Source organism: Monodon monoceros, unplaced genomic scaffold (genome assembly GCF_005190385.1).
Source record: "Monodon monoceros isolate NGI ecotype Baffin Bay Population unplaced genomic scaffold, NGI_Narwhal_1 Super_Scaffold_21, whole genome shotgun sequence".
NCBI lineage: Eukaryota > Metazoa > Chordata > Mammalia > Artiodactyla > Monodontidae > Monodon > Monodon monoceros.
Genome location: NW_021703778.1, coordinates 161,955,993 through 161,979,831, shown reverse-complemented (window position 1 = coordinate 161,979,831; position 23,839 = coordinate 161,955,993). Strand labels below are relative to the sequence as shown.

At 39.1% G+C, this 23,839-nt stretch overlaps 1 protein-coding gene across 1 annotated transcript in view; it reads left to right on the top strand.

Moving 5' to 3' along the window:
• CATSPERB (cation channel sperm associated auxiliary subunit beta) overlaps positions 1 to 23,839 on the top strand; it is a 128,332-nt gene that overhangs the window by 33,621 nt on the left and 70,872 nt on the right. Inside the window, exons 7-14 of the mRNA XM_029236149.1 lie at positions 7,244 to 7,393; positions 13,448 to 13,543; positions 13,683 to 13,801; positions 15,123 to 15,155; positions 20,295 to 20,361; positions 20,659 to 20,705; positions 21,113 to 21,265; positions 22,620 to 22,772. Coding sequence (XP_029091982.1) covers positions 7,244 to 7,393; positions 13,448 to 13,543; positions 13,683 to 13,801; positions 15,123 to 15,155; positions 20,295 to 20,361; positions 20,659 to 20,705; positions 21,113 to 21,265; positions 22,620 to 22,772 — 818 coding nt within the window. The remainder of the gene's footprint in view (positions 1 to 7,243; positions 7,394 to 13,447; positions 13,544 to 13,682; positions 13,802 to 15,122; positions 15,156 to 20,294; positions 20,362 to 20,658; positions 20,706 to 21,112; positions 21,266 to 22,619; positions 22,773 to 23,839) is intronic.

Sequence of the window (23,839 nt, the reverse complement as noted above, 5' to 3'; positions counted from 1 at the left end):
AATCAGGTTCTTTGAGAAGTTAAACAAAATTCGTAAACCATTAGCCAGACTCATCAAGAAAAAATGGAAGACTGAAATCAACAGAATTGGAAATGAAAAAGGAAAAGTAACAACTGACACTGCAGAAATACAAAGGATCATGAGAGATTACTACAAGCAACTATTTGCTAATAAAATGGACAACCTGGAAGAAATGGACAAATTCTCAGAGAAGCACAACCTTCCGAGACTGAACCAGGAAGAAATAGAAAATATGAGCAGACCAGTCACAAGCACTGAAATTGAAACTGTGATTAAAAATCTTCCAACAAACAAAAACCCAGGACCAGATGGATTCACAGGTGAATTCTATCAAACATTTACAGAAGAGTTAACACCTATCCTTCTCAAACTCTTCAAAAATATAGCAGAGGAAGGAACACTCCCAAACTCATTCTACGAGGCCACCATCACCCTGATACCAAAACCAGACAAAGATATCACAAAAAAGGAAAACTACAGGGCTTCCCTGGTGGTGCAGTGGTTGAGAGTCCGCCTGCCAAAGCAGGGGACATGGGTTCGTGCCCCGGTCTGGGAAGATCCCACATTCCGCAGATCAGCTGGGCCTGTGAGCCATGGCCGCTGAGCCTGTGCGTCCACAGCCTGTGCTCTGCAACGGGAGAGGCCATAATAGTGAGAGGCCCGCGTACTGCAAAAAAAAAAAAAAAAACTGCAGGCCAATATCACTGATGAACATAAATGCAAAAATCCTCAACAAAATGCTAGCAAACAGAATCCAACAACACAGTAAAAGGATCATACACCATGATCAAGTGGGGTTTATCCCAGGAATGCAAGGATTCTTCAATATATGGAAATCAATCAATGTGATAAACCTTATTAACAAATCGAAGGATAAAAACCATATGACCATCTCAATAGGTGCAGAAAAAGCTTTTGACAAAATTCAACACCCATTTATGATAAAAGCCCTCCAGAAAGTAAGCATAGAACGAACTTATCTCAACATAATAAAGGCCATATATGACAAACCCACAGCCAACATTGTTCTCAATGGTGAACAACTGAAAGCATTTCCACTAAGATCAGGAACAAGACAAGGTTGCCCACTCTCACCACTATTATTCAACATAGTTTTGGAAGTTTTAGCCACAGCAATCAGAGAAGAAAAAGAAATAAAAGGCATCCGGATCGGAAAAGAAGAAGGAAAACAGTCACTGTTTGCAGGTGACATGATACTATACATAGAGAATCCTAAAGATGCTACCAGAAAACTACTAGAACTAATCAGTGATTTTCATAGAGTTGCAGGATACAAAATTAAGCACAGAAATCTCCTGCATTCCTATACACTAATGATGAAAAATCTGTAAGAGAAATTAAGGAAACACTTGCATTTACCACTGCAGCAAAAAGAATAAAATATCTAGGAATAAACCTACCTAAGGAGACAAAAGACCTGTATGCAGAAAACTGTAAGACACTGACGAAAGAAATTAAAGATGATACAAACAGATGGAGAGATATACCATTTTCTTGGATTGGAAGAATCAACATTGTGACATTGTGAAAATGACTATACCCAAAGTAATCTACAGATTCAATGCAATCCCTATCAAACTACCAATGGCATTTTTCACAGAACTAGAACAAAAAATTGCACAATTTGTATGGAAACACTAAAGACCCTGAATAGCCAAAGCAATTGAGAAAGAAAGACGGAGCTGGAGGATTGTGGCTCCCTGACTTCAGACTATACTACAAAGCTACAGTAATCAAGACAGTATGGTACTGGCACGAAACAGAAATATAGATCAATGGAACAGGATAGAAAGCCCAGAGATAAACCCACGCACCTAAAGTCACCTTATTTTTGATAAAGGAGGCAAGAATATACAATGGAGAAAAGACAGTCTCTTCAATAAGTGGTGCTGGGAAAATTGTACAGCTACATGTAAAAGAATGAAATTAGAACACTCCCTAACACCATGCACAAAAAATAAAATGGATTAAAGACCTAAAGGTAAGGCCAGACAGTATAAAACCCTTCAAGGAAAACATAGGCAAAACACTCTATGACATAAATCACAGCAAGATCCTTTTTGACCCACCTCCTAGAGAAATGGAAATAAAAACAAAAATAAACAAATGGGACCTAATGAAACTTAAAATCTTTTGCACAGCAAAGGAAACCATAAACAAGATGAAAAGACAACCCTCAGAATGGGGGGAAATATTTGCAAACGAAGCAACGACCAAAGGATTAAACTCCAAAATATACAAGCAGCTCATACAGCTCAATATCAAAAAAAGAAAAAAAAAAAACACAACCCAATCCAAAAATAGGCAGAAGACCTAAATCGACATTTCTCCAACGAAGATATACAGATTGCCAACAAACACATGAAAGCATGCTCAATATCACTAATCATTAGAGAAATGCAAATGAAAACTACAGTAAGGTATCACCTCACACTGGTCAGAATGGCCATCATCAAAAACTCTACAAACAATAAATGCTGGAGAGGGTGTGGAGAAAAGGGGACCCTCTTGCACTGTTGGTAGGAATGTAAATTGATACAGCCACTATGGAGAAAAGTATGGAGGTTCCTTAAAAAACTAAAAATAGAACTACCATATGACCCAGCAATCCGACTACTGGGTATATACCCTGAGAAAACCATAATTCAAAAAGAGTCATGTCCCACAGTGTTCATTGCAGCTCTATTTACAATAGCCAGGACATGGAAGCAACCTAAGTGTCCATCAACAGCTGAATGGATAAAGAAGATGTGGCACATATATACAATGGAATATTACTCAGCCATAAAAATAAATGAAATTGAGTTTTTTATAGTTAGGTGGTGGACCTAGAGTCTGTCATACAGAGTTAAGTAAGTCAGAAAGAGAAAATCAAATACCGTATGCTGACACATATATATGGAATCTAAAAAAAAAAAAAAATGTTTCTGAAGAACCTAGGGGCAGGACAAGATAAAGACACCAATGTAGAGAATGGACTTTAGGACACGGGGAGGGGGAAGGGTAACCTGGGATAAAGTGAGAAGAGTGGCATGGACATATATACACTACCAAATGTAAAATAGATAGCTAGTGGGAAGCAGCTGCATTCACAGGGAGAACAGCTTGGTGTTTTGTGACCACATAGAGGGGTGGGATAGGGAGTGTGGGAGGGAGAGGCAAGAGGGAGGAGATATGGGGATATATGTATATGTATAGCTGATTCACTTTGTTATACAGCAGAAACTACCACACCATTGTAAAGCAATTAGACTCCAATAAAGATGTTTTAAAAAAAATACTAATGGCATTTTTCACAGAAGTAGAACAAGTAATTTTAAAATATATATGGAAACACAAAAGACCCTGGATAGCCCAAACAATCTTTTTTTTTAACATCTTTATTGGAGTATAATTGCTTTACAATGTTGTGTTAGTTTCTGCTTTATCACAAAGTGAATCAGCTATATGTATACATATTTTCCCATTAAAACAATCTTGAGAAGAACAATGCTAGAGGTATCATGCTCCTTGATTTTAAATTGTTGTACTGTAAAGTTATAGTAACTAAAACTGTGGTACTGGCTCAAAAATCAGACACATAGATCAATGGAACAGAATCAAGAGTCCAGAAATGAATCTACACTTATGCATTCAATACATCTACCGAACAAAAAAGGAGGCAAGAATGTACAGTGGGAGAGAAGACAGCTTCTTCAATAATTAGTTTTGGGAAAATTGGAAAGCTACAGGCAAAAGAATCAGACTGGGCTAATTTCTCACACCTTATACAAAAATAACTGAAAATGGATTAAAGACTTAAATGTAAGACCTGAAACCATAAAACTCCTAGAGGAAAACGTAGGCAGTACAGACTTTGACATCAGTTGTAGCAGTATTTTTTTGGCTCTTTCTCCTCACACAAGGGAAACCGAAGCCAAAAACAAATGGGACCACATCAGCTATTGTAAAAGGCTTTTGCACCGCGAAGGAAATTATCAACAAAACCAAAAGCCTACTGAATGGGAGAAGATATTTGCAAATGATATATCTGATAAGGTGTTAACATCCAAAATATACAAAGAACTCATACAGCTCAACATAAAAAAAAGTGAAAAACCTGATTTTAAAAATGGGCAGAAGAACTGAACATTTTTCCAAAGAAGACATGCAGATGGCCAACAGGCACATGAAAAGATGCTCAACCTCATTGATCATCAGGGAAGTGCAACTCGGAACTACAGTGAGCTATCACCTCACACCTGTCTGAATGACTATTATTGTAGAGTCAAGACGTAACAAGTGTTGGCAAGGCTGTGGAAAAAAGGAACCCTTGTGCACTGTTGATGGGAATGTAAATCGGTCCGGCCACCGTGGAGAATGAATAATTCTTAAAGGTTGCAGCTGCAGAGAGGAGGCCAGTGTCGTCGGGGCACAGTAGATGACAGAGTGGTGTGGGGTGAGTGTAGAGAGACTGGCAGAGACCACGGTAAAGTGTGGATTTTATTCTAATTATAATGAAAAGCCACTGGAGTATTTTAAGCAAGACAGTGATAAATTTCGACTTCTGCTCTATGAAAAAGATCACTTTGGCTGCTGTGTAGAGAACTGACTGTCGAGGAAGGAAGACAAGAATGGAATAAAGGAAACTGGTTGGCAGCTGTCACCACAGTCCACGCAGGAGATGGTCTGGGGTACTTGGGCTGTGGGACGAGCAGTGGAGATGGTGAGAAGTTAGAGTCTTCAGGATACAGTTTAGAAGTAGAGCTGATATGACCTCTGGGTGGACTGGGGATGAAGGACACAGATATTAAGGATGAATCCTAGATTTCTTACTTGAGCAATGAAGTGGATGGTGGTATCATTTTCTGAGATGCTGAAGACATGAGGAGAAAACATTGGGAAGTGGCAATCAAGCATTAAGGTTAGAGTTACAGTTGGGAACCTTTCTTCATTACCTATCTCAAATGAGATGTTGAAAAATATTGTCCCTACTTCCTCATCTCTGATCCGGAGTCCAGACTACTCCACTAAAATTGCTCTTAATACAATCACCAGTCACTTTCTCATTGGTCACTTTTCCATCTCCTTTGTAGCTTCTCAGCAGTCAAGACTTTTGATCACTCCCTCATTCTTAAAACGTTTAAAATAGACCACATGGGTAAAGAGGCATTTTCGATTCAGTGCAATCATGTCCCAGATACAAGCTCAAATCTCCCTGTCCTTTAAGATCTGGTCATTAATTGTACACGTATGCTATACCCTGGAAAGTCAACTGCCTTACCCCAGATTTCTTTGAATTTCAGAGTGAATTAGTTTGGTTATAAATTGTTTCTCTTCTTCTTCTTGGCTGTCGCTGTGCTACACTTTGTCAACCCAGATGGAAACTTAGCTCCTTTTCTTGCTTTGCACAAAGTGAAGCATACAAAGCCTAAAGTCTTTGGCTTTGTAGCAGATTTTATTGAGAGTTTGATGAGGAGATGGAGGAGATTCACGATGCAGAAATGTAAATAGCTACAGAGTGATTGTGTCTCTATTCTTAAAAGTCCTTTGACTATTTTTGAAATTCGGACAACAGTACTCTGTCAAACTGTCCTTGCTTACTTTTTGTATTCTCTTTTCTCATTTTTTCAGAAAAAAAAATCCTCCCATTTCTCATGCTTTAAAATTTGACTTTATCCAGCTCCAACCCTTTGTATATCTAAGAGTAGATTGCTGCATTGAAGGGTTGGAGATGTCCTACCTCTGATTGGTTTTTCCTGTTTGTTCCTCCCTAACTCCCTTGTATCTTCCAGAAATCCTTCTAAGTGTCTTGGCCACTGATGACAACTTTCCCTGTTCCCTATTGCTTTTCTAGATTTATTCTTATATATATATATATATATATATATATATATATATATATATCCTGCTCTCTATGGGATTGGGAAAGTGAACAGAAAGTAAATGTGTGGCCTCTCAAAGCAGAAGTTATTCTCTATGCTATAAATGTGCAAACCCTGTGATCCAGCAACTCCATTTCTAGAGATAGATCCTGTGGCCAATTGTATTCTCCAAAGATGTTCAAAGCAGTATCTCCCACCTCACCTGCTCTTCTGCAGTATGACCTGGCCAGGCCCCCTTCAAGGAAATTAGACTTTATTCCTCCTACTCTGGAAAATAAGAATCAACAACCTATTTTTAACTGATGAAAAGTGAGGTAATACACCCATTTTTTAAAACAATGGAACAGTTCCTTTACATAGTGCCTTTAAAACCCATAAAAGAAAGCAGTTATGAATTATCAGAGAAATGCAAATCAAAACTACAATGAGGTACCACCTCATGTGGGTCAGAATGGCCATCATTAAAAAGTCTATGACTAACAAATGCTGGTGAGGGTGTGGAGAAAAGGGAACCCTCCTACACTGTTGGTGGGAATGTAAGTTGGTGCAGCCACTGTGGAAAACAGTATGGGAGTTCCTCAGAAAACTAAAAATAGAACTACCATATGATTCAACAGTCCCACTCCTGGGCATATATCCAGACAAAAACCATAATTCAAAAAGGTACACGCACCCCTGTGTTCATAGCAGCACTATTCACAATAGCCAAGACATGGAAACAACCTAAATGTCTGTTGACAGATGTACAGATAAAGAAGATGTGGTACATATATACAATGGAATATCACTCAGCCATAAAAAATAACGAAATAATGCCATTTACAGCAACATGGATGCAGCTAGAGATTATTGTACTAAGTGAAGTAAGTCCAACAGAGAAAGACAAATATCATATGATATCACTTATATGTGGAACCTAAAGTATGACACAAATGAACCTATCTAAGAAACAGATCATGGACATAGAGAATAGACTGCTGGTTGCCAAGGGGGAGGGGGGTGGGAGAGGGACGGCTTGGGAGTTTGGGATTAGCAGATGCAAACTGATGTATCTAGAATGAATAAACAACAAGGTCCTACTGTATAGCACAAAGAACTATATTCAATAGCCTGTGACAAACCATAATGGAAAAGAATATGAAAAAGAATGTATATATATGTATAACTTAGTCACTTTGCTGTACAGCAGTAATTAAGACAGCATTGTAAATCAACTATATATCAATTTATAAAAATTAAAAAAAAACTTTTTAAAGATAAAAACAAAAAAGAAAACAGTAGTGTTCTATTTTCAAGAGTGCTGCCACAACTTAAACACCAAAACTTGATTTCCGCAGAACCTATTCTTCAGTGGAAACTTGGGACTATAATGACAAAAAACGACATCAGTAAATTATATCCACATGTGGTAGATCTCAAAACGGCAAAGTGCCCATGTGCCAATGATGTAGTGTTACTTGGCTTCATTATGAACACAACACTTGATGGTAAGTTTGCAGCTTTATTCAAATTTGGAGGTGGTGTTTTGTATTTTATTACAGTGACGTTTAACTGGCAGTACAAGTTAAACACATAGGCGTAATGGAGTGAAAATGTCTCCAAAAAACACCTAAGAACTTACTCTTCATCACTTTCCCTTGTCTACTTGCTAGTGTGATAAAGTTTTTTCTCTGTGACTTTTGCCATGTTACTAGTGACTTTAGTGTCTCTCCAAATTTCCTTGATACTCTGCCCTCTGTTAATATGTTCCTCCCTCCCAGAGATTATTCATTGCATTTCTAATCCATCTTCTATGCCTGCCATATGTGAATAGGTAAAGTTGTTCTAAGGTATCACATTATTTTATTTGTTACATATGTGTTTTTCAGTTACTGTTGTAATATTTAATAGCATCCTTACACATTTCAATTACTAATCATCTTGTTCTAGTTTGTTTTTCTTAGGTGATTGATGAACTCCTAGTCCCCAAATCTAATAAATATGAGGGAAAAAAAGAATTAAAAGATAAGAAACAAAATTTTATTACTCATAGATTATATGTGTATCTATATAAATATCCAAAAGAATCAACAGACAGACTATCAGAACAAATATGGGAGTGCTATGGAATTGAGGAACATATTAACAATATACAAAAACCACTCCACCAAAGAGTAATTAAAGATTATAATTTTAAAAATCCTGTTCAGAAAGTAATAAACCCCAATAGGGACCTAGAAATAAACAAAAAACGACTTGCAAGGCCTGTTGTATAGAAATTATAAAACTTTAATGAAGGCTATAAAAAAAAGACTAAAAAAGATATTTTATGTGCATGAACAGGAATTTCTGGTATTGTAAAGATGTTAATTCTCTCCAAGTTTATCAATCAGTTTGATACAAGTCCAAGAAAAATTACAGCAGTATTTTGTGTGTGTGGAAATTGATAAGCCAATCCCAAAATTCAGGTGGGAGAATAAAGCAACATGAATAACAAACATAATTTTAAAGAAGAATAAAAAGCACAATAGGTTGCCTACCATGACTTATTATAAAGTAATAGATTCAAGCAGTATGCACTGGTATAGGAATAGACAGATAGCCTTGCCCCAGATTTCTTTGAATTCCTAATGTCTTGCAGTCTTTTAGATACCTCTAGCTTGGAGTGCCTGCTTGTGCTGAATTAGTTTAGAAAGCCTGTGTCTCTTTTTCCTCTCTCTAAACCAGATGGAAACTCCATTTCTACCTTTGTTCCACGGATGCCAGGCTAGGGCCCCCTCCTCCTCTCTGTCCAAACCTGCCTTACTTTTGTGAGTCACAGGAAAAGAGCCAGTCTCTGCATCCTGCCACACCCCTGAGAGTCATAGGAGAGAAGAGGCAGTCTCAACTCCTTGGGGTCTCACTCACCCGATCGCTTCAACGTCTCAAGAAAAGAAACAGTTTGGAAACCTGTTTTTAGATGAAGCCACCTTTTCCCCCAGCTGGCCCCCGCTGCGCTGAAGCAGAAAGTAAGTTCCCACAGTATCCAGCCTAACTAGCAGTTTCTTTGTGAGGCCCTCGTTTGTCCACACACCGGGTTTCATCCCACAGGGAGTTAATGGTGGGAACAGGTATCCAGGAGCCCCATGTGTTCCAGTTTCGACTTATTACCCACCTTTCTCCTCTATGACACTCCTAATGCCATCATGCCTCTCACCCCAGTTCTATGTCACCGCCAGAAACCTAAGTCTCCAGGTCACTTATGGTTACTCTATCCCACATACTGTTCTGGACTTCCTTTAAATTCACGCAAACTTCTGTCCGTCTCCATCTACCCAAATCCATTCATTGGAATTTGTGGTCTGTCATCAGCAAATTCCCCTGTGCTACTAATCTTTTCTCAGAATGGTCCCTTAACTTTCTTGCCATAAAGAATAATCTGGCCACTCCCAGTTAACATTCTTTCCCCTGCGGCCCTGTCACATGTCACATGCCTGAGTCTCAAGGGGCATTGTCCTTCTTCCTTAAGGGCTACTTATTTTTTTTTTTTTTTTTTTTTTGCGGGCCCAGCCGCTCCGCGGCATGTGGGATCCTCCCGGACTGGGGCACAAACCCGTGTCCCCTGCATCGGCAGGCGGACTCCCAACCACTGCCCCACCAGGGAAGCCCAAGGGCTACTTATTAATAATTACTCCTGTCTTCTCATTCAGAATGCCCAGCTCCTTTGAACTCAGACTTTACTCCCTCTAAGTCTTCTTGGTTGGCAGCCTGTGATGACCTTCCCATCACTCACACTCATGGATGAGTTTAGCGTCTGGACCCCTGCCTTCCTCTACACCTTATTTTTGTCACTATGTTTGGTGATTTCACCACCCATATGGATCGATGCTTTCAAGGCCTCCTCTCCTCCAATGATCTTTCCCCCATCTTACTTCTGTGGTCATTTTCTTGACCTTGTTGTCTCTGATGTTGTTACTGTCTCCAAAATCTTCACTACAACCATCTCACGCTCTGCCCACTACCTTCTATTCTTTCAGTCTACCCTAGTACTCACACGCTGACATTTCTTTGATTTCATGGAGACTTCAATATGTTGTTTCTACCACTTTTTTCACTCCTCAACAGCCTTAACTTTTTCACCATAATTTTCATAGTCTCTCCTTATAAATACTTCTGTAACTTTTTTGCCTGCACAATCCCCACTCTCCTTAAAACCACCTCTATGCCACTGGAATAGCAGAATATTACTAGAGAAAAGTTGCACACCAGTCTCACCTTAAAATTCCACGAAGTGGTCTCACTGTAAATTCATGATCACAGGCCTCAAGTGGGTACTCAGCACTGCCCGGAAATCTTCTCTCTCTTCCCTGGTCTGTTTATTTTCCCACTCTGCAAAATGACCTTGTCACACCTCTTCCCACTCCTCACACACTCTACCTCACCTCCTTTCCTCCTCTGGTCTCAGCTGTGCCTTTAATACTTGATGTAGAAGAGAAAGACTGATCGCAAGGCACTCCATCATCGCTCCTGTGCGCGTCTGCCACCCTACTTGCCTTTGTACTTGCGTGCTTTGCCTTCTTGCCTGTTGCATCGTGAGAAGTGTCTCTGCTGCTACCAAAGGCCACTCCTCACCCCTCGTGTCCTGCATCCCATTCTCCCCAGTCATCTGGAGAACGTTGCTCCTGCATCTGTCCCGCAGTTCTCACCTTTCTCTCCCGTATCATCATGCTTTCCCTCTTTACTGGATTAGAGGCATTAGCATACAAACATACCCTAAAATCCCCCATCTTAGCCAAAATCTTCATTTATCTCACTTTACCACTATCCCTCATCCCTCTGTTCTCCTTCAGACAAAACGTATGGGAAGAATTTATTGTAGGTGGTGCTACATTTTCCACCTCCCATTTTATCTTCATTTCACTGCATATCGGATTGTTGCCATCACTGTTCTGAAACAATTCTTCCCAAGATCGCCAGTGATCTCCATGTTGCTGATTCCAACAGCCAATTCTTTATCCTCATTCTACTTTCCCTCCCAGCAGAATTTGACACAGTTAACCACTCTATTTCTCCTCAAAACACTTTATTCTCTTGGGTTCTTGACACCACCTTCAGTTACATTTATCTTACCACATTGATCACTCCTTAGTTTTCTAAGCCTGCTCTTTTGTTGTGACCCCTAAAGTGTCAATGAAATGGGGCTTTGTCCTCGACTCTCCTTCCTTATGTAACCAGATTCTCTCTGGGAAACTTAATCCAGTCCTCTGGTAATAATGCCACCTTCAGGCTAATGATCCCTGAATTTGTATTTCTGGTGCTGACCACTTCCTTGAAGCTAAATTCCTATATTCATTTGTCTGTTTTACAGTTCCTCTTGATGCATCTCAGCTATAACAAGTCTAAGCCTGAACTCTTGATTCATCTCCCTCTAAAATCTGTTCTCCTCCAGTATTCTTCATCCCAATTCATATCCAATTACTCAAAAATAAAATCTAGCGTACACTCTTGACTGTTCTTACTCTGATGGCATTCCAGGACGATGCCACATCCAGTGTCTATCCTCAGTGTGACCACTTCTCTCCTCTGCTAAAATCTTTGTCAAGTCAGCACTGGTTTTCCACGAGACTAATTCACAGCCTCTTAAGTGGTCTCCCTGTTTCTAAACCCGGTACAACTCACCCTCCGTACAGCCACCACAGTGATCTCAAGTGTAAAACAAATCACATCATTTTCCTGCTTCAGACATTCCAATGGCTTCCCTTTGCCCGTTAGAATAAAATCCAAAATCTTTGCAAAATCTACATCAGCTTCTGTAACCCTGGGATGCAATTGTGGCCAGTGTGTCATAGAGAGTGGCCTATAACTTAATTTCAGGCTAAAATATCAACCAGAATAAAGCATTTATTTTACTGCTTACTGCTCCATTAAATATTTCTAGACTCTGCAGGAATCCAGTCATGTGATATGCTGCGTACCTATAATCATCCCCACTTAGAATATAGTGTGGTGTTATCTGCAGAACTAGATTTCATGCTTAGAAAGGCACAAGCTTGTCTTTAGCTTTCCTCTTTCTGGAAAAAGTGGATGATGATAACATTTCCTTCTACATCTTTCCCTACACAGAAAACACAGAAAAGAGCTGGGAGTTAAACACACACTTCACAATACGAGTGACCCTACATTCATCTTTTGGAAACAAAGCATGTGCATTGGATTATCAACTCTTTTCAGGCTCCCTCTACCCTCCACCGCCCCCACAGTTATGCCTGTTGACTAGACTTCAGATTAATGTTCTGCATTTAAAACACAAAAGACTCGGGACTTCCCTGGCGGTCCAGTGGCTAAGACTCCGCGCTTCTACTCTAGGGAACGTGGGTTCGATCCCTGGTGGGGGAACTAAGATCCCGCGTGCTGTGTGGGCGGCAGAGCCAAATAAATAAATAAATAAAACCAAAGAACAAATATTAAAAAAAAAACTAGATAAGAATTTAAAAAATAAATAAAACACAAAAGACTCTAAGCATTCCTAGCTATGGCCAAGGAAAGGTGAGACCAAGGAGCAAAGCGCTTTCAGTATTTCCAACATGCTCAGTCTCCTTTTAATAAGTTCTCATAAGTTTTAATAGGTTTAATATTCTCATATTAACAGGGTTTTTTTCTATTTTTAAAATCACAAATATTAAAGTAAATCACTTTATAAGTAAATCAAACATAGTTTCTTCCCTCTTGAGGTTCACATTTTAATTTTCTTCTTTGGAGTTTTTGTACTGTTGACTATAATTATATTCTTGAAATAGGAACATATTTTTTGCTTAGAAGGATATTGTCAGGGAGGAAAAGCTCTTCCTGTACCCTCTTAGGTTATGATTGGGGGCCTACAAATTAACCAAGACATTAGCAGGAGAAAAGACATGCAATTTTTATTAATATTCATATTCACAAGAGTTCACAGAAAAGAAATTCAAAGAAGTGGTTAAACTTGGGGACTTATGTACCATCTTAACAAAGGAAAGGGGTCTAGGCCTCAAGGGACAAGAAACTGTGGAGAAGTGCCAGGGAAATATGTGGGTGGACTAATGGGAGATAAGAGTTATTTTAGTAAAGTCTGTTTATGCAAACTCATCTTGGTGTCAACTCCCTGTCTCTGGTGATAAAATTGCTCTCTCTTCTCTTCCTGATACAGAGTGAGGTTGTTAGAAAATGCCCTGCTTTTAGGCAGGCAAGGGGAGGCACAGAACTCTTCCTGGATCCGTTGATTCTCAGTTGCCTCCAGCTCAAAATAATCCTTATGCCAAAGTGCCATATTCTGGGGGTGGCATATTCTGATCCCCTTCAATACAAAACAAAATCCTTAATAATTAGATGGTTGGCTAAACTCCTGTGGTGTAACCCAAGTTACTTTATCTTCCAGTGCTGGGGGAAGTGAGATTCAAACTGAAGGAGGGGAGTTGAGGCAGGGGTGGAGAGTGGGCTGGAAGGTGGGGCAGATGCAGGCTCTGCCCACTAAAGACCTAGCACCTTAGGAGCTGGTTATTCACTTTGCAAAGTTGTGTTGCCTTAATTTCCCTTTTCTCTCATGGTAGGTGTTTACATAGGCCTCAGCTTTTCTGGATTTTGGAATTATGATGATACCACGTGGTATAACCTGACAGACATGGTCTATTCCCAAGTTGGAGAAGGTAATTCGTCTAACAGTGCCTTCATCGTCAGCATTTCCTTTACATCAACACTTGATGGATATTTATGAAATGTCTTTGCTTTGCTGAAGACGTCACTTTTTCCTTACTTTTTAACCCATGGTATGATTTCTTCCTTTAGAACACACAGAGCTTTCCATGGTGGATATGGTTTTAACAAATCATTTTTTAGTTATCCTCACCTCTTTGGGTCTTTTTATAAGTGGAGATCTTCGCTTTCCATCCTCCTCTGTCTTAATGGTAGGTGAATTGCTCTGTAACTAATAACCTTAAGTATCTTCTGTGACATAAAGCAGAAATAGTGGATACTTGAGTTATGTGTGGTGTATCTTAGAACTAAAATGCTTCTTCCTTTTAAAAAACGTAAAAGCGTAATATAGTGACATTTTCCTTTGCCTTATAGTGTTGAATACATCATTTGGAAATGGTGCTAGCTTTATTGCTATACAAATTTATGAGACGTTTCAAATAATTCATATAGAAAATACCCTATATACTTATAAATAGTCATACATGTTCCCAAAATGCTTTAAGGTACATAAAGCCAGATATAATATTACAAAATAACATAAATTAAAATTATGTCCTTCTGATGAGTTTTTTCTTTTTATTCTTAAATGGCTATATCAAAGCTTCGACACCATGTTTTTTGTTTTAAAGCGCTTCCTCAGCTTCTGCTTTGTCACTCCCATCTGCTCCAAAATAGGGCATTGAAAAGAGACATTAATTAATAAATAAATAAATAAAGTAATTAAAAGCAAGTTTTGGGATTGAGAGAAGGAAAATCAATTCTTAAGTATGTTAATAAATAGCTCTCAAAATTACCTCAACAGAAATAAGATCAGTAATAAAGACTTAGGAACAGTAGGAGAAGAGATTGGGGAAGCGTAGAAGGGATGATTGTATTCGTTAAGAAGTAGTTATTTCTTATACATGGTAATTACTACCTTTTTTCAGATTTACAGATATTCACAACCTTCCTTCTTCCTCATTATCTCTAAGAAAGTATCATTTGTTGCTCAGACAACTAATAGATCAGGCCTTTTATGTGCTTATCGTGTGGTTGCTAAAGAAGAGAGTTGAAACAGCCAGGAGCAGTGACCTGAGGTCAAAGCACAGAGAGTGAGGTGTGGGCTGTGCCTCCTGAGGGCCTGCTCTAGGAGCTGCCCTGGGCTGGGCAGAAGACAGAGTGGCCATGGAGAAAATAGTGGGGTAAGGATGTGCCTTCCTAAACCCCAGTCGGTGGCCGACCTAGTTTCTTCCTATACACTTCTTAACTCCTCCATTTAAATCATTAGAAAGTGGGGTTTTGATCTCAAATCCTTTCTGGAATTAAGTTAAAGTATAAATAAATTAATCAAATGGTGGAACAAGGCAAAGACTGAGGGGGAAATCTCCAAGATACCCTGCAAACTACTTAAGAAGCTGGTTTTAGTGTTTGATACTCCTAACTGCCGGGATGTAAAAAACATCATCTCCTTTAGTATAATTTAAATTGCTGTTTTGTTATGCCTTCCAATTTACAAGCAAAGATTAAAATTCCTTTTTTTCTTTCTTCTAGTTTTCAAGGGCAGACTTTTGTGGTTTCGAAAGGGTAAGAAGCTTTCAATTTCCAAGGGTTGGTTAAAAGATATGTGTTTCCTTGGTGACCTAAGAGATGAGGTACAAGACAAGAATTCATAATATAGATTATTATTGCTGATACTATAATATTATTTACAGTTTGAACTAAAAACACGTATTTCCAGTAACCATTAAGCAATGATATCCCCTTCTGTTTCAAAGGAGGAAATGCCCCCTCTTTGTCTTTGAGGTGGTCCCCACCCCATCTTTATATGTTCTGTCCAGGATTGCTGTGGTTGTTCAGTGCATTCTGCACAAGGACACCCAATTGAAAAGATAGTGAGAGCCGAAATATGGCTAACGCTTGACTCCCCAATCCGCTTACCCCCCACCCCCCTGTGGGTCTGTGCCTACCTTGTCTTTCTTTTTTTTTTTTTATAAATTTATTTATTTTATTTATTTATCTTTGGCTGCACTGAGTCTTTGTTACTGCGCACGGGCTTCTCATGCGGTGGCTTCTCTTGTTGCGGAGCACAGGCTCCAGGCACGCGGGCTTCAGTAGTTGTGGCGCACGGACTTAGTTGCTCCGCAGCAGCGTGTGGGATCTTCCTGCATCAGGGCTCAGAACCCGTGTCCCCTGCCTTGGCAGGCAGTTTCTTAACCACTGCACCACCAGGGAAGTCCCGGGGCACTCTTTCTAATTTGATACAAGTACCACGTAAGCTGTGATTCTACAGCTCTGATTCCGGATTTTGTTCCATCAGTTATCTCCCCTCTCTGTTACGAGGTCAAGTTCTGAGATTCAACTAAGTCATTCCCATCAACATATAAGCATGCTTTAGTTTGGAAAGCACAACAAAATTATGAGCATTTCTAGCCTTTTGCCATGTCTCCTCCCCATCCTGTCCTCATACAGGCCTGTGGACACACACTCACCTGTGCATACACACGCACGCTCACTCACACTGTCTAAAGCAAAGGGGCACTTATTTCTCAGGAAACAAAAGGAACTGACTTCTTGCTGTATTGATTGGAAGAAACGTGAAGCTGAGAACTGGGAAGGCCAGGTAGGCGAAAGTGATTTACATCAGAAAGAGCAAGGGGGGAAACTGTCAAGAGAGAATTCCAAACCTAGCTAAACTATATCATTCAAGAATGAGGGTGAAGAAAAGAAATTGTCACAGATAAGGCATCAGGAGAGCTTACTATCCAGAGACTCCCGTGAAGGAGTGGGATGCCAGAAATAAAGACAGACCTAGAAATGTAAGCTGTAAGTGAGACAGGAACCTTGCTTGTGCTTTTTACCAGACCTAAGCCTGCCCTTCTTTTTTTTATAGCTGCAAATACTCCGTTGTGTGAACTTAACCAGAGTTTACTTAGCCTGTCTCCTATTGATGGATACTTGGGTAGTTTTCTAATCTTTTGCTTTTGTGTTACAAACAATGCTGCCATTAATAATTTATACCGAACAAGTTTGTACATGTCTGGGTATATCAGTACAATACATTCCTGGAACTTGGATTCACACATCAAGGAGTAAATGCTTGTGCAATATTAAAAGACAATCACAAATTGCCCTTCATAGAGGTTTTTACCATTTACAAGGATATTAAAATAAATCCTCCTGAGCTAAAATGTTCCAGCAAAACACAGGGGTTTCTGGTAGTGATGAGGGAGAGGGGAACTACAAGTTTTCCAAAGATAGTGAGGTCGTGTGGCAGGGGAAAGAAAGGGGGAAGTGAACTTATTCTTAAAAGTATAGGGATTTACCTTTGGGAAAGACATCTTCTAAAATGATTGAAGGAAGGATAGTAAGAATGGGGTGTATGTCGCTGTCCAGCCAGGAATTTGAAGGAGTTAATACTTGGTGATTTATTCATTCACTTATTCATCTATTCAGCAGATGTTTGTTGAGCCAGGCTTATTTAGACAAAGAAGATTCCATAGTGAACAAGACAGATAAAGTCCTGACTGTCCTGTAGCTCCCCATTCTCCTGAGGGAGCTAGACCATGAACAAGTACACAAATATATGCAGAATATGATTGTAGAGAGTAACAAGGTTTACTGAAATTAAAGCAGGAAAGAGAAACAGAGAGTGAAGGGAAGATAATATTGTATTTAAGCATGGTGATTATAGCAGGCCTCTCCAAGGAGGTGAAATTTAAGCAGAAACTCAAATTATTTGAAGAAATGATTTCGACAAAATATGTCCAGACAGAGGTGCAGGGGCCCTAAATTGGGAACTTGGCGTGAGGCAAAATCTGTTATACGTCTATACTCAATGTATATTGAGTGCAATATGCGGTCTCAAACCTCTCAATACCAATTGCTGTCATTTGTCACCCTATTTTATCTGTTGAGCCCTCTGACTAGCCTCGCCAGACTTTAGGTTTTGTATCAAGAACTATCCTATTTACCGTTGTATGCTATTATTAGGCTGCCTTGTAGATAGGCTGTCTCAATAAATATTTGCAGAATCCATGAGTGAATAAATGAAGATGGACAGGAGTCCAATCTTGGATGAGCTTAGTAGCCATGCAGCATGGAACTTTGAACAGTCATATACCTCTCTGGGCCTCAATTTCTTCATTTTAAAATGGGCATGACAATATCTACCTCTTAGAGGTGAAGTGATTAAATAACATTACATAAGAAACACCTCAGGGCTTCCCTGGTGGTGCAGTGGTTGAGAGTCCGTCTGCCGATGCAGGGGACACGGGTCCGTGCCCCGGTCTGGGAAGATCCCACATGCCGTGGAGCGGCTGGGCCCGTGAGCCATGGCCGCTGAGCCTGTGCGTCCATAGCCTGTGCTCCGCAACGGGAGAGGCCACAACAGTGAGAGGCCCGCATACCGCAAAAAAAAAAAAAAAAAAAAAAAGAAACACCTCAGTGTTCATAAGAACACCGGTTCACAAATCAAAGTAGTAACTTAAAAAAAAAAAGCTGGGTTTTCTCCCCAAACAGATAGTCAGAAACTTCTGAAGGCAAATGATAGAAACCAAACTAAAACTGATTTTAGCAAAGGAGAGGAAGTTGTTGGCTCATGTGAACAGGGAATTCAAGGAGTGAATGAATCCAGCTTCCAGACATGACTGGATTTAGTGACTAACAGATGTCCGTCCAACCCTGTCTTCTCAGCATTTGAGTCTGTTTTCCTCTGCATTAGCTTCATTCTCAGTGGGTTTTCTCCAATTGTCAGTAAGAATAGCCACCAGGTTTATGTGCCATCAGTTTAGCACTCCCCACAGGAATAAAGTATCTCTTCCCTGGTGGTTCCAGCAAGCCTCAGGGCCTACTCATTAACCTGACTTGGGTGTGTGTTCATTCCTGACCCATCTTTGTGACTCTAAATCAGGCCTGGGGCATGAGCTCACCCTTGGAATAAAGTCAGCCCGATCAGATTAAATTATCCCCAAGGATATTCACTGGACTATTACGAGTTTTATTCCAGGTAGGAAAAAAAAAAAAAAGAAGGGATCTAAAGAGTAAAAAAGGAATCAGGGCCCGATAAAGATTCTATACTAATTGCCCAGCTATAATCATGATAATTATGGCATCCTGAAAATCTGAAGATTTATATGAGAACTCAAAAGGCTCATTTGATATAAAACCATAGGTTGAAATTCAAATAAATTATTGTCCGCTCCATTTTAAAAGGCTTTTTTGTTTGTTCAGTGGTTTTATCAGTATATAATTCATATAGCATAAAATTCACCCACTTAAAGTGTACAATTCAATGGCCTTTAGTATATTCACAGAGTTGTGCAAGCATCACCGCAATCTATTCTAAAACATTTTAAAGGCTTTTAATGCACAGATTATGCAGATTTTATTACTGGTCTTTAAAAATGTAAGAAGGTCTTCCTTTTGTCTCAACAATAATATGAGAGTCAGAATCTTCCTATGTTGACTAAAAACAAAAAAATACACAGGGCTTCCCTGGAGGCGCAGTGGTTGAGAGACCGCCTGCCAATGCAGGGGACACGGGTTTGTGCCCCGGTCCGGGAAGATCCCACATGCCGCGGAGCGGCTGGGCCTGTGAGCCATGGCCGCTGAGCCTACACGTCCAGAGCTTGTGCTCCGCGACGGGAGAGGCCACAATGGTGAGAGGCCCGCGTACCGCAAAAAAAAAACAAAAAAAAAACCCACAACCTAGAAGTTCAGTTATGTTTTATTCAGTGGACAAAACTGAGGACACGAGCCTGGGACACAGACTCTCAGATAGCTCTGAGAGACTGCTCTTAAGAGGTAAGGGAACAGAAGGATATTTAGGAGTTTTTGCAACAAAGACCAGGTAGTCAGAACATCAAAAGATTACTGTTAATTAAAGAAAACCAGATATCTCAAGTTAAGGAATTTAGTCCTTTTTCTATGTACGGGAAGATGCAAGAGTCGGGGCTCCCTGAAATCATTCCTTTGATGTGCACCTCAGCTATCTGGGGCCAGTATCCTGTGCTTTGTCATCCTGAGTCTCCTCAGGGTGCATCCTTGGGGGGTGGTTGCAGTGACTGAGGGCTTGGCAGTGGGCAGCTCATTTGTCTCTGTCCTGAGTTCCCTCAGGGCTCACCATCGGAGTGGCTGTTCTGGCTTGATGGCTGCAACATCCTTTGTTTACTGATATGGCAGGCAACATTTTTTCAATGACACCTATAACAAAACCGTCTCAAATTCTTGCATATAATTCATATCCAACATGTATAATCTCACCTTCTTGGAAGCTTCTCCCGTATGACCAATTTTCCAAAACCTGTATTTTGTGGCTTTTTTTTCTTATTGCTTCTTGCTGCTGTCAGGCCTCTGGGAAGTCTCCTTAAACCTAGCTCAGCTGAAGGAGAATAAAAGATAAGCATGTGGCCCACTTTAACTGTAATGAAAGATCAACAGCTCCTGAGAGCCTCGGAAAGACAGCTCATAGATAGTAGCATCTTCCATTAACATATGTCAATCATGCGAAATTTCTTTTTATTCCTGTTTTGTGTGTTGTTCAAAAAGCATATTCTTGTTTCTTGTCCTCATTCTACGAACTTTTATTTTGCTGGCATACAGTTTTCCTTTTTTTATTTGCCTCACATTCCTGAACTATCGAACTTTTAGAATTTCTTATGTTTTTCTATTTTTACATCTTAAGGCTACATATTGCCTAAATGACATTTTTGTTTATTTATGTAGGTTGACTACATCAAAGGAAAACTGTGGTATAATGAAAGATGTTTTGCTAACAGAGAACGTTTTGAAGGTAAATTTTAGTTAAAGAACTATTAATAAGCTTTTTTCAACATAGCTAGCATATATAGATTAGATAAAATGAAATAAAATAAAAATAGAATTAAATATAAAGATAGGTTTGTTTTGTATAAGTTAATGGCCTAAAACTGGGGGAAAAATTAGTTTAAATCTGACACAATAGGCATGCCCTGTTGTAAGTGCAAGAAAATTGTATTGTAAGTGATACAATTAAATTGTATCATTTAATTAGTGATACGTTTAAAAATATAGATGCTACTTATAATTTCTGTACCTTTATATTTTATAGTTGATTATGTTACTATCACCTTTGAGAGAAACAGGACCCTAAGTGAGGTATGGTATTAAATATTTTAAAAAGTAAGAAATTTTATTGTGCATGATTTCATAGGTTGTTATTAATCTAAAAAATGGCAATTCTATAGACTCAAAAGCTTAACAATCACTCTTTGCTCCCAGTGGCGCCTGTACTTAGATTTAATGGTAATTACCTAATTATGTTAAATCTAGACCCACACAGTGGTTCTAGAAAAACAATCCATGCCAGAAAGGGATGCTTTGCAGTGTTTTCTGGACTCATATCCCCCAGAAGAGAAACACAGGCATTAAAGATATATCACTATTATTTGTGGCCAGTCATGACAACACAATTAGTGTTGTTCATTAGTTTATTTGCCTGCAAGAACTAATTAGGACTTTTATAGTTCAAGAATGGCATTAACTTTTCCTTTCTCTTTTTGTAGGCAAGCTCTTGTTTTTATAGTAAAGAACCATTTCTTGAATGGTTACCTTGCTTACCCCCCATTTCAAAAGGAATGAAAACTATTCTTTCAACTGTGGTAACATTTCTTGTTGACCAAGAGCAAAGTTCTGGAGTCTACCTCTTCCATAACCAGGTAGGCCTTATAGCCCAGAGGTGATTGCTGTTGATACCACAATAGTGAAAACTTACCTTTGCAAAACTTATTTCCAAGTTCTTTTTATCTTTGACAATAGAAGGTGATAAAATTGGCTACAGTGAAATTATTTATGGTTAACAATATAGTTTGATACTTCATAGATGTCTTGCCTCTTATTGTCATTCAGTTTGATGAAAATGGAAAATACAGAGCCGTTTGTGTAGTAATGCTCTTTGCTTATTCTTCAGGAGAATGTAAGCTGAGTTTGGTCTATATAAATTTAAGTGTCTGTAAAATGGTTAGTTTAAATGAACAAAAAGTGGAACTAGCCCTACCCTCATGATTTTAGGGGAGAAAGAAAATAATTTTCCTCTGCCCTCTTATGTTCAGTTTTAGGGGCCCTGCAAATTAAACTGACAAAAGACAGATTAAGAGGAGAAAAGAAAACAATTTCTTTATGCATGCAGTGCACATACATGCGAGTGAAAGTCAGTGATGAATAATTCAAAAGGTAGTTAAAATTTGGAGGTTATATGCCATCTTAATAGTTTAAGGGGTTGAGTGAGAAAGGTACTTAAGGGAAAACAAATGAAAAGATAATGGTTTACAGGAGAACAAACAGGAGATAAGGAAATTTGTGATGTTTGTTTGTACAGGTATGCGTGGTCTTTCCGTCTCCTTCAGGGCCATAAAACTCCCCTGGAGAAGGGATTTGGGGTAGGTTTTGTTCACATTCTGCCTTCTGGGGAGTAGATCTGCTCTGAAGAGGAATTAATGGCAGCCTTTTATCCCAGAAGTTGCTGCTTTTTGGCAGATAAGGGAAGGATTTTGTCTGCATCTCTTGAATCTCAAATATCTTCGGCTTAAAATAGTCTTTATACCAAAGTGACACATGCCTTGGGGGTGCATATGCTGATCCCCTTCAAAATCATGATCTGACAGAACTGGAGTGTGGCCTAGGCATCCACACTTCTAAAAAGTAGTTTGACATTATAGTTATGAGCATGGGCCTTGGAGTCTGTTGAGTTCAGTAATGATTCTACAATAAATCCCCCCATGACATGTATTATTGAATAATAATAATTAAATTATTATTATTAAATAATAAATGGGAAAATTATTTAATCTCCTTTACTTCATGTTCAACATCTATAAAGTGGCCATGTATGGTGGGGGGAGGCAGAGTAAAGAGATACCAATAGTTGCTAATCCTTCCAGTTCTATGCTGTGTTAAGTGTTTTGTTGCTATCTTAATCCAAGTAACAGGAAACTCTAAAAATTGTAACATAGACTAGTACTATTGGTGGAAAAATTCTTATGATTTGCTCCTGCTTTGTTTATCTATTTCTAGAAAAATACCACTGTCTCTGTGAGGATCCTAAAAAACAACAAACCAAGATTAATACAAAAATTTCCAATTTTCTTATTTCCTTCATCATTCTCTTCTCCTGTTGGAATGACATTCCACCCACGAAGCCATTTTCTGTATGCTTATGGTAATCAGGTGTGTATGAAACTTCACACTCTAGTATAGATGTAAATCATTCACTTGCTCTATGCTGAGTGGTTATACATCAAGTAAAGAACAGGGTTGCTCTGATGGTCAGGGAGGTGGAAAGCCTGATGAGGAGAGGAATTAGTGACAGTGAATACAAACAAATCTTTTGCAAAGTTTTGCTGAAAAGTGGAGCAGGGAATTGTGGCAGTGTTTGAAGAAAGAAAGGTCAAAAGAAGAGTTTTTTTAAAGATAGGAGGAATTACGTTGTGTGCTCATGGGACTTATTTGGTAGAGAGGAAAAGCTGACGATGCAGGAAAGAGAGGAAAGAAATTTCTGGAGTGACATTTCTAAAGAGGTGAGAGGAGATGAGGTCTATGAACTAGTGGAGAGATTGGCCTTAGGAGCACAGACAGCTGTTCTATAGTAACGGGAGGAAGGAAGGGTTTTCGGGTTCAGAAGCTGGTAGGTAGGTTGATAGCTATGGTAATGGAAGGTGTGGGAATTTATCTTCTATTTTCTCAACAAAAATCAAAGTTATTGTTTACTAGTGAGGATGGAGGAGGAATGTTGAGGGGTTGAGGAAAGAGAGAACAGAGTAAAATAGTTGCTTAGGAAGATGGGAGAATGAACTGAGTAAGGTAATCCAGTATGATTGCCTGAGCTTTGTGCTCATGAATTCAATATGTGACCAGTTCAGCATTATCAAATGTTCTTTTCCACATTCAACTGTGGAAAAGGCAGGGGGTTGTATTAACCACAATACAACAGTTTCTTGGAGTTCTACCAAGAAACTATTAAGAAGTGAAAAAGTATACAGAGGGGAATGCAATAAGACAAAGGAAAAAACTTAAGAAATCGAAGGCATGAATTTTAAAAAGTAGCGAACAAAATCTATTGACTTGCAGAAAATCTGATTGTCTATATAGAAAATCTAAAAGATACATACAAATTACTAAAACAAGATGGGAGTTAAAGTTAAACTAGGCAGGAGGTAAAGTCAATTTCATTTCTGCACACGATCAACAATAAATTTGAAAACACAATTTTTAAGACACTATTTACAATAGCAGAA